We start from the raw sequence: 11770 nt of genomic DNA, 5'->3' as shown, positions 1-11770 counted from the left end.
GGGGGGGATACTTACATACACTGATCCCAGGGACATTTGTCAAGACTGGCGTACTAGTACGCCAGTCTTAAATAAAGCTCCATCCCCTTTTCCCAGGCCGGATTTACTAAGAGGCGTACGCCTTTCAGTAAAGCTGGCTGGCTGCTCTGTTTCTGTCTTAGGCATTGCAGCACAAATCTACATACCTGCTCAGGAGAAGGTGTAGATTGCATCATTATTTATGCCTGCAAGAGGGCAAAAATCACAATACATCTGGTGTGGGAGGAAACCACACCTCTTTCCCGCCTTCCCGCGCCGCCTTCAACTGAGCGGAGGGGTAACCGCTGGCATACACCAGGAAGAAAGCAAGAATCTACTCCATCCTTGATAAATCTACCTCAAAATACATTCAAGTTTTCTATTATTAATATGCAACTATAGAGTCTGTTTTAGTTCTTTAGGATAAGTCATTGATGTCATGGGGGTATATGATAGGTTCTAAAGCTTGTTGCCTTTTTTACTGGGTACAGAATACCTATTTCATTATTTATCACGTTTTAAACTGTACCTTTTAACCAGGGGTGTAGTTAGTATTCATGGGGCCCCGTAGCAAAAAATAACTGTACACCTCCCCCCCCCCCCCGCACAATGATTATCAGCCGTATTCAGCCGATAATCATCTTGTGTAATAGAACACAGTGATAAGCCAACATGCACGATGTCTGTCAGCTAATCGTTGTCTTTAAACATGTTATCAGCGATATGTTTCCGCCGCTCCGCGTAATAGGAGCGCTGGCAGCAGACCGCTGCTAACTCCCCTGGGCTATTAGGTCTAGCGATCACCCGGGCAGCACCCCCTCCCTGTCTCTTATTCGCTCGCAGGGAACAGGGAACATGTAGCAAGGGAGCGCTGGCCCTTTGTTATAGGGGCTTAAGTGTCACAAACCCCACTTACATGCTGCAACACAAATAAGGGTTAAGCAGAGATCTCCTTCTCTTCTGCTTTTAACTCTTTTTTTTGTGTTGCAGCATGTAAATTAACTTTGGGTCACTTACACACTGCAGTACATAAGGGGTTAAGCAGAAAGACACAGGACAGCACTTATCTTCCCTGTACATCCCCAGGCCCCATTCCCCCATGGGCCCCATAGCAGCTGCCTACTCTGCCTCTATGGCAGCTACGCCACTGCTTTTAACGATATAGCTGAAGTAAGGAGACAGAAACAAACATGGATAATTACAAAGTTCTTTTTTATTAAGGTAAGAATTTTTTTATTTTGTTACAAAAAAGCTAATTGGTTCTGACAGCAAAAGGTACATTTATTGTGTACATAGTGCTACAGATCCATCCTGCTGGCCCAAAGCTTGAGACTCTTGGATCCACAGCTGTTGAATTGCTGTATTGAACTATGGCTAGCAGGCCTATAAATTTATACTCCTATCTCTAACGCACTTTAATATATTTACAATGTAAAAAATGAAAAGGAAAAATAAGAAATAAGAGTACACATTTTAATACAAAAACATTTGTAAAAAAAAAAATGACAATGATTTCTATAATACATTCTTTTCAGGATGCACCAAACAAAGGCCATTCTAAAAAATTTTAAAATAAGCAGTCATGGAAAGAAAACATTTTGGATAGTAAAATAGTGGCATGCCATTTGCTGACTGAAACTGTTGTAGGATGACAAGTTTGGCAATAATCTTGGTCCCCATTAAAAAATTAAAAAAAAAGACAAACCAGAAACAAACATAAGGCACATAGATTTCAAGAATGTACTAAAATGCTGATATGTTATTGACAACATAATAGGCTATAAACAAAATACAAAATAACGTGAGAGGAAACATAATACCTTTTGAAAAGCACGAACTAGTTTTCTTTGGGAAATAAAGTACATAGTGCTACTTGTAGTCAAGTACTGTACCGTTCCACCATATACACGAGTACCATACATTATGCACATAACAACAATAATTCTACTACTTAAAAGTGGATGCGTCCCTTTCTACAAAATTGCTGTTCCACGAATCACAAGTGAAGTAGAAGTGTGGCTTATAAGAAGTATGACATAGTATCATACAGTGATGGCTTGAGATAATAAGATACCCCTTTCTAAGTATTGGACTTGGTTAACTTCTGGGTTAAAATGTCAACTGAAAAATCATGAAAAAAGAACAAAACAGAAATTTTTTTGGGATGTGTCATTCATATACCCATTTTTCATGCAACCGCCATTAAAACTCACTTTTAAGTTCTTTCCTCTAGTAGCTGTGCAGAATTAGGAGAATTAGGACTTTTAGGTGAGGCCATACAGTATGTAATATGAACAGGCGTATTCAAATAAAATGTGAGCAAAGTAGTTACCATGGATAGTGAGGAGTCTCATAGCAACTGGGCCGTGAGTTTCCAAATACAAAACACTTTATACAGTACCAATTGACTAAACAGAACAACTAAACATAATTAAGACTTTTTTTTTCACGTCAAACATGCACCGACATTACACAGTTATGCTGTCATACACAGTAAAAAGCATATAGACCCATTTGGAGAAAAAAAGAAAAAAAATGGTCTTGAATTGGCAATACTGATCCAAAATTGAAATGGAAGACTATTTCTCCCTACAACACTTTAGGGTTTGAGTCTTTATTCCATAAAAGGAACATACTTGGAATGTATCCCATTTATTAGGGATAAAATTGCTAAAATACGTACATACATATAAAAGAGTTGCTTTCTTGTTGATGCAAGTTTGTTTTAGTCTCCAGTCTATTGCATAACAGCAAGAAACTTGCTTTCTTCTGCAAGTGAGGTTAGCAATGAACTCATGTCCCCGATTGCCATGTTACCGGTACTCACTGGCATGGTTGGGAATGTAAGAGACGCTCGAGGTGTGGTAAGACGTGATGAATTCCTTGACAGATTTTGAATGATGCTTGGGCTAAGAGCTCCTGAAATTAAACTGGCATGATCCCCATCATCTATAATGGCATCAAAATCAATTTGCACCCCATCTAAACTGCTGCCATCAATATTATTTACTGTGCTGGTCACTTGGTTAGCTCCTGGAGAAAGAAGCTCAGATGCATTGGTATTACTGCTATCTTTAAGGAGACAGCTTGCTTCTGTTATCGTGTGAGAGCTTGGTTTTACCCGCTGTTGAGTGTATCCCATTGTTTGGTCATAGAACTGACCTGAATAATTCTGTGGATTGGCACAATGCTGCTGTGGCTGCATTTCTAGTTTAATACCGTTTGCTTTGTAAATTTGTTGGTTACTTGCACATGACAGATAATTTCTGGCCTGTTGATTCCCACTGGGCTGTGAGGTTGACAGTAAGCTCTGTGTACCTTCCACAATGTGACTGTTTTGAACTGTCTGATTAGATCGGTTCATGCCTAAGAAATGCATACCATGGACCATATGTTCAGTTGCAAATTGCTGTAGATATTCCTGGTTTAGAAGATTTTGATTCTGGACGATGTTAGCTGCATTAGATGATTGCTCAGTATAGTGTGTGGATGGTACAATGTTCTGCTGACCATTACTCATTTGATTGTTGCCTATAAACTTCTGCCCCCGGATAACTGGATTGTAGAAACTGCCTGCTATTGGGTACTGTTGATCTTTCATAGACAATGAATGATTGTACAGGTTAAGATTTTGCTGTAATGCTTGAGGATTGTTTTGCATATTTTGATATCCTCTTTGCTGTGATTGTCCACTTTTTGACATGATTTGCTGTTGGACCATCATATTATTGTACATTCCAAACACTTTATCTTGTTGAGTATTTAAGCGATGTCCATACCTAGCTCTGGAAGGGGAGTGCTCAGCACTGCCTGAGGTAACTTCATTCCATTGTATAGGAAGGTCATTTTTATTATTTACTTGGTCTGTCTGCTCAATATTGTGGAAAGCATGATTATAGGAGTTATTATTCATTTGGGATTGGTCATAGTTGTTAATGTTCCTTGCTGTTTCTGCATTGTTTTGTGGTTTGTCTAACTCAATATTTTGAGTGTTTTCGTACAGGCTTTGGTTTTGCGAATTAAGGTACTGAACCATATCATCGGGCAAGAAATCTTCATCATCCAGGTTCCCTTCTGCTTCCATGATCATAGCTTCCAAGGCAACATTTTCACTTATACTAGGAGGACATGGAGAATACACACTGCGGGTATAGTTTTGCAGAGCTAAGTTGCGCCTTTCTATAGGTGGAGCCACATCGTGAGTGCTGATGCTGTTTAGGCTGTTGAACCGCTGAACTCTACCAGTGGATAAGTTTGCAGAAACCATTTTTACAGGGTCACTTGCTCTTCGCATAGCATTCCCTTGAAGCTCATTTGATATAAAATGTCTCCTTCCAAAAGTGCCAACTCCACCATCACTACACCTTCTAGGAACATTTGATGAAGAAAGAGGAGATAATCTACTATCTCTACTATCACCAAGCAATGCCATTCTAGTCTTCAGACTTATCATGTCCATGTTTGGCAGTGGTGTAGGTGGAGGACCACCTGTAGCAGCAGCATATTTTGCTTTTAACCTGTATTGCTGTGCAGGAGTAAGACTGAGGAGGCTTGGTAGCCCATCACACTGACTGGATTCGCTAGATCTTCTTGAGGCATCAGTGGATATGGGATCATAGGAATCGGCAACACTTATGTTATGAAGTCTTCCTTCTACCTGGGAAGCTTCACTGGATCTTCGACTAGAAAAGCACGGTGAAATTCCAGAGGACCTTCTACTGCTTAAGTAGGCAGAACTAATTGTGCTCGTATTGCTGTCTCTCCTGTTATTCAAAATATTTAGTACTGTGATGTCCGTGCTTGAAAGTTCATTCCTGTTTGGAAGTGCAGCCATAGATCCTCCTAAATTTATGTTGCTGCCCAACTGCACACCTAGAATAAAGAATGATAAGAGAATAAGTTTCACCTTAAAAAGGCAAAAAGAAAAGTAACCACAAGAGAACACAATGCAAAGAAATAAAGTATAAAAAGAGAAATAATACCATTTCCAGTGATTGGTGGTAGACATGGTGTCTTTGAAGGTGGAACTGGGTTCAGTCTTGGAAGCACTCCATTAATCTGCTTTATTCTTTCTACTTTGACTTGTTCCATCCATTTGGTTCCTGTCATGATCCTTCTGCCTTGTAAACCAAGTCCTGTGGTTGCTGTGGAAATGGTAGAGTCCATGATTGGGGTATCATCCAGGGTGCTGAGGTCTCCTATGCTACCTCCATTATTCAAAGTAAGCTCGATCCCACTGTTGGTATAGTTGCTGATGGGGGACTGCTCGCTGCTGCATGAAGACTTACCACCAGGGCTTGGCTGAGATGTCTGCTTGACAGAAATGAAAAAATAATACTATTAAATGTGCAAAATAGCAACATACATTGATAATTAATAAAATGATCTAAAATAAAGATCTGTTTATTCGTTGGCCTCTATCATACAAGCACCACAAATACTATGCAGGTCTAATTGTTTTTAATGTTTAACAAATGTAACACATTTCAAAGTTATATCTGGTTTTTATATACTTTTAATAGTTTTAGAACAAAAGCAGTGAAAACAAATGATAACACACAGAAACAAGCACGAAAACAACACAAAACAATGGTCAACTATTGACACCAATGCTATCAGTTCTCAAGGAAATGATAGAAATCATAGCACAGAACTACTATAGTTAATACTGTGGAAATGAGAAAATTGTATTTCTGATCCAAACATAGAAAAGATTAGCATCCCTCACCTTATTACCCACTGTCCTTAGAAAGTATGAGAAAGACATTTGAGAACATCAGACAGAAAAAAACATTACATTAGTACATTTCAGTTGTAACATTGTAATATATTAGTCACTAACACATCATCTGTGTCTTTCTAAACAAGTTAGTTGGACTAATTCAGGTTTAAAGGTGTGGTCATATGAAATATTCCTAAAATAATATATTGTGTGAAACACCACAAAAGTTCAACAGACAGGATCTGCCAAATGCTAGGATCAGTATTTTACTTGCAAAAAAATGAGGCCATTGGTAACATTACATCAGTGTCAGTCAGATCTGAGGGACAGCATTTGTAGGCATGTTGTAGCAATTAAAGCTGACCTTCGGTGGTAGTACAATAGCTTTGTAAATGGAGAGGAGTGTTCTTGAAAACCAAGGGGAAAATATTGAACATTTGTAGCTTGATTTGCATAGCTACAGTGCTACCTACCCATGAATATTTGTACTAAAAAAATTTAATACATGGCAAGCGCATCCTCTGAAGTTCCTGCTGTCCAACTAGTGTCTTAGGGTGGTATTACACGGGCCAATGGGGGCCCGATAATACCTGTAAACGAGCAGCGATCTGCTAGATCTTTGCTCGTTTACTTGGCCTATTACACGGCCCGATAATCGTTAAACAAGGGCTGCAGGGACATCATTACCGATGTCCTTGCAGCCTTTGTTTAAACTGTATACATATCTAATCCATGGTCCAGGGTTCCTCTTCTTAACTTCTCCCCGGTTCCGCGCACTTCAGCTTCACAGCGGCTTGTCTCTGCTGACAGGCCGCTCGGCCAATCACTGGCTGCGTCGGTTCCGGCCTGTGATTGGCCGAGGGGCCTGTCAGCTGACACAGGCCGCTGAGAAGCCGGAGCGCACGGGACCCGGTAAGAAGCTCTGAGGAAGAGGAACCCTGGACCATGGATTAGGTATGTATTCTTCTTTGCTAATCGTCAGCGTCGGCCGTGCACTGCTATTACACGTAGCGGTGCACGGTCGGTGCACGATGATTATAGGTCTGAACTTATATCAACGATCAGCCATTGTCTTTAGTACACAGAACAATAATCGGCCGAATAGGATTATCGTTCCTTGTAGTAGTACCCTTACTTGGAGCAGCAGACATCCCTCCAGTGTATGTATGTGTGTGTGTGTGTGTGTGTGTGTGTGTGTGTGTATATATATATATATATATATATATATATATATATATATATATATATGCGCAGTGGTCCCTCAACTTTCATTGGGGTTACAATGGGGGTTACATTACTTTTAACTTAACATCTTTAACATGATCTCTGTTTTTATAGTTTTACTTCTTATGGTCACCTTAGCCTAGAATAATTGGAGCATATTAGGTCTCCAAGAATTTAAAGCTTATGTAATAATACCTCACTATAGCATAAAACATTGAATGAGGTCATCTTCAATGTTTTTGCTGATTTTCTATCTTGTCTGGGACCTGCGTGTTCCTATTTGTTACATGCTTTGTACTTGACTGACCTTTTCAATAAAAATTTTGTTTGGAAAAACATGATCTCTGTTGCCCAATTCTTGTCATCTATGGGGGTTCCAGTGGTCAGACCCCCACCAATCAGAAACACAACTGGGGGGTGATTTATCATCAAGCGCCCCTGGTGTACACCATGAAAAAGGGGCAGATTAGCAGGCCAGCTGTATCCCCCGCTTTACTGATACGTGGGCAGGGGGTGCGACAAGGCAGGGAGAAGGTGTGGCCTACTCCCGCACCTGATTTATTAAAGTTTGCACCTGGAAACAGGCATAAGCCAGGCAAGAATCTACAAAATCTACTCAGATTCCATTTTATTAGCAACTACTAAGATATAAAACCTGTTATTGTGATTGGTTCTTGTGGGAAAATCCAGACACATGGAAGGGACAGGACACAAAATGTAAAATGTCTTTATCCTACATACCATTGGCTTTTCAGTCTTCACCGATTTCACATGGATGCATTCTTCATGCTTTGAGGTAGTGTTATTGAGGTCCTTGTGCTCGCCATGCACACCCTGAATTGGATGGCCTGGTGACCGGGACTGCGAATGGCTTCCTGGTTCTCTTGGTGGAGGAGGTCTTGGGTGGATGTCTCCCCGCTGTTTCTTTGTTACATGCGCTTCAGGACCATGTACTGTTTTAACATGTTTTCTCAAAGAGCTTGGATCTGTGTAACGCTTAGTACAGCCAGGGATCTTGCACACATACGGTTTCTGCAGAAAAAAAAGAAAGAATAGTAAGCAATTATACTTATTGCTGTAATAATGGATGTACTGCTTTAAAGGCACATTATTATAATCAAAACCGAGCACACGTAATGTTTACCAGAAACTGTCTACATAGAGTAAACACCATGCAGGCAATAGTGAGCAACATGACTGATGCATTTTTTGTTGGAACCACAAGATGGGGCTAGCTTCCAGAATTTTAACAGGAATTTAGACTAGCAGTATGGTATCTTACGTCTATACTGTACATTTGGCATGACTGATACTGATACTAATTTAGAATTTTGACTCACTTATATGACTGGATATATACTGTCTGCCAGCCTAATAAGGATGCAAGGGATGCATATGAAGGAAAACAAAGATAAAAAAAAAAAGGGGAACATTTTCTGGAACCTGAAAATTAAAGACTGGAATACACACATTAAACTAAGGAATCATAGAAGGAGAATAGACTCAGCAAAGATACAATAAAAATTTGCAGGAAAAGTCATGTTGGAAACCTAAAACATACCATGGAATGTCAGTTTTTCTAACTTTATTGTAATGAATAGACATGGAAAGTCTGAGTCATAATACAGAACCCATAAAAGCTCATATTAAATCCATTCTTTTTCTGCTTTAACTATATTATCTAGTGCTCACTCAAAAACAATCTTGCTGTGTCCACTTTCATATTGGGCTTTACATATGCTAGTTACATATGTACCTTCCTGCCTCAACTTAAAAAGAGAAGTACAGCTCTGCAGCACAAACTTCTAGTCAATAACTAAAACATATTGCGAACTAGGTGAACAACACATTATTCAGCACTAAAGATGAGCAAACCTTGAGCATGTTCAGATTCAAGAAGTTGGATGCAGCCCTAGAAAGTCCCGGAAAATATGGATACAGCCTATGGCCATGTTTACTCAACGTATGTATTGCATAAATCACAATAGAGCACAATAGAGCGTGTAGCTCTGGCCACACGTTCCGTTGTGTGCAGTGGCAAACTGGGATGTGTGCGCACACAGATGCGCCCGCAACCCAATTAGCCAGAAATGAAGATCAATATCGGCCGGGATGATCTTCCCTGACACTGGCCATTCAGTGACCCAGGCGGGTCACAGAACGGCCGGCGTCTTACATCATGTGAGCATGGCCTATGCATGTATCCATGTTTTCCAGTCTTAGGGCTGCATTTACTTTTTCAGCTAACAATATTTAAATACTAAGGGGGAGATTTATGAAAGGGTGTAGATATACACCTGGTGTAAACTGCCCACAGCAACCAATCACAGCTCCTCTTATATTGTACCAGAGCTGAAAGCTGAGCTGTGATTGGTTGCTGTGGGCAGTTTACACCAGGTGTATATTTACACCCTTTCATAAATCTCCCCCTAAGAGTCCGGGTTCAGACGAACCCGAATGTGGCCAAGGTTTGCTCATCTGTATTCCGCACATATTAATTTTGCAGTAATTTTTATTTGTCAGAAAAATAACCTTCAGTAGGCTTAAAGATAAAATACAAAGTAAAATAATAAGCAAAGTGTAGACATCACAACTTCTTCTTATTATTGAGCTATCCAATTCTTTGTACAATATTAATGAGCACTTAAAATTCCAGGATCCTGCAAAAACTGGAGATCTCATCCTAATGTGGCACATTCCTAGCATAGTTTTCATCTAAGAAACTACACAATTAAAAGATTATCATGATGAAATATTCCCCAGACATTTGCTATTAGCATTGCTCTAAATTCCATAAGAACAAAGGTATAGAAATTGATCACAATTAGAGATGAGCAAACCTCGAGCACTCTGGGGTTCATCCAAACCCGAGCACAAATGTCATCTTTAAGATTAATGACTGTTTTAAGTGTTCTAATGACATCTTAAAGCTACAGTATGGGGTATAAATGTTATGGCTGTTGGTGCTTACCTCATTGGAATGAGTTCGGTTCTGATGCTTCGCTCTGTCTGATGCGTTGGAGAAAGCCTTGTTGCAGCCCTCATGCTCACAGACATATGGTTTTTCTCCAGTGTGAGATCGCAAGTGAGTTTTCAAGTTTTCTAATCTGGAGTAAGCCTTTGAGCACCCTTCAAACTAGAAGAGAAGAAAGGTTTTTTTTTTTATCAAATTGACTGTAACCACTGGTAACTATTTATAAGAGAGTACAATTTTTTTTATTTTTTTTTTTTACCACAATGTAGTTTAAAGAGATGTTTTATCTGCATAACCCATCTTTAGCCCTCTAAAGGCCCTATTCCACGGAACGATTATCATCCGTATTCGGCCGATATCGGACGCTACGGATAATCGGCCCGTGGAATAGAGTGCAACAATCAGCCGACATCGTTCATGTCGGCTGATCGTTGCAGTCGCTTGTTTTTCAACATGTTGAAAAACAAGCGACTGATACAGCAACGATCTGCTGCCGTCGCTCCGTTGAATAGGAGCATCGGCAGCAGACGCTGCTGTATCCTATGGGCTGCCCAGAAGTTCAGCGATCACCCGGGCAGCCCCCCCGCAGGTCCCCGCCGCCCCTCCTGCACTCACCCGCTCGCTGCAGCCGCGTTGAATAGAGGCGGCAGCGAGCGGGGAACGAGGAGCAAACAAGCGCTGAGAGCGCTCGTTTGCTCCTCTAGACGACCCATGAAATAGAGCCATTAGATGCCAGAAACTGTTCTTTTTTATACTGTTTCTATTTATTATTATTATTACTGGGGCAGCAATCTTGCCTGAGCTATTTATGACAGCATAAAGAGATATGCTTTACAGCAAGCCCAATGGATTTACGCATAATAGACTAGTGTGAAATGTGTTATTTACAATTTAAATGAATTGGCAATAGTAATGCATGACCAACTTCAGTCTTATTTAGTCAGAGATACTGTTTGCAGTGGCTGTTCTATGTAGCTAATTCATATTTAGATATCCATATCATTTAATAAATTCATATGTCTTTAATAAAGCTAAGGAGTCGATTTAAGTCCTGTCAAGAATTCTTCCCTCTTCTCGTCCATGAATGAATCTTGGTGTTTTTGTATGACATATCACCACTACTTACAGTGCATTTGTGTGGCTTCTCCCCTGTGTGTCGCCTCATGTGGACTACCAACATATACTGAGCCTTGAATGGCTTTTGCTCTCGAGAACAATCCAGCCACCGGCATACAAATTCTTTTTTTTCTCCATGTATGTGATCGTTGTTTATATGCTGTAAATAAGATAAAAATATCATTTTTATCATTCTCATTAAAATAAAACAAAAAGACAATGAACAATATAATAATAATAATAATAATAATAATAATAAATAGGAGTAGAAAGTGTTAGCATTGTGTGTTGCTATGGAATTATCTTATACCAACTTTAGTATAAATTGTATTCTCCATTCCAGACAACTCCTTAGTGAAGTATTACTAAATCAGTCACTTTATTCCATAACTAGATATGTTGGGACGGTATAATCACAGTCACTTCATAGAGTATGCTTTTTAGTGATTTTAATGTGCCACAACAAATTACCAATGACTTCCAATCATGCTGTGTACATTTCTTACTTCACCATACACCAATGTGGTTACTGTATTTCATCTTGCACCTTTCTACAAGGCACAGTAAACCTCTAAACTAGTATAACTGTGTCAATAACGTCTAGGTCAAGGTTGTCAGGCAGCTTTATGTTTAGAAAGCCACAGGGACTAATCTCTGTAACTATTCCAGCTGTACTGATTCCGGTAAAATGACAGCAGGCGTTGTACAGACAAAGA

General features: G+C 39.8%; 1 protein-coding gene across 2 annotated transcripts in view; it reads right to left on the bottom strand.

The window, feature by feature from the left end:
- Positions 1–1251: 1251 nt before the first annotated feature.
- The window catches only part of GLI3 (GLI family zinc finger 3), a 180713-nt gene continuing 170194 nt past the window's right edge, over positions 1252–11770 (bottom strand). Inside the window, exons 11-15 of one of the 2 annotated variants that reach the window (XM_069958403.1) lie at positions 11065–11214; positions 9936–10100; positions 7706–7996; positions 5001–5331; positions 1252–4890 (exon numbers count right to left, since the gene is read on the bottom strand). In XM_069958403.1, the coding sequence (XP_069814504.1) occupies positions 2756–4890; positions 5001–5331; positions 7706–7996; positions 9936–10100; positions 11065–11214 (3072 nt within the window). In that variant the 3' untranslated portion in view covers positions 1252–2755. The remainder of the gene's footprint in view (positions 4891–5000; positions 5332–7705; positions 7997–9935; positions 10101–11064; positions 11215–11770) is intronic. The other variant, XM_069958404.1, reaches the window with a different exon arrangement.

The sequence above is a fragment of the Dendropsophus ebraccatus genome, chromosome 2 (genome assembly GCF_027789765.1).
Source record: "Dendropsophus ebraccatus isolate aDenEbr1 chromosome 2, aDenEbr1.pat, whole genome shotgun sequence".
NCBI classification, from domain to species: Eukaryota; Metazoa; Chordata; class Amphibia; order Anura; family Hylidae; genus Dendropsophus; species Dendropsophus ebraccatus.
The sequence above is the reverse complement of the archived record's forward strand: the minus strand, read 5'-3'. Positions and strand labels throughout refer to the sequence as shown.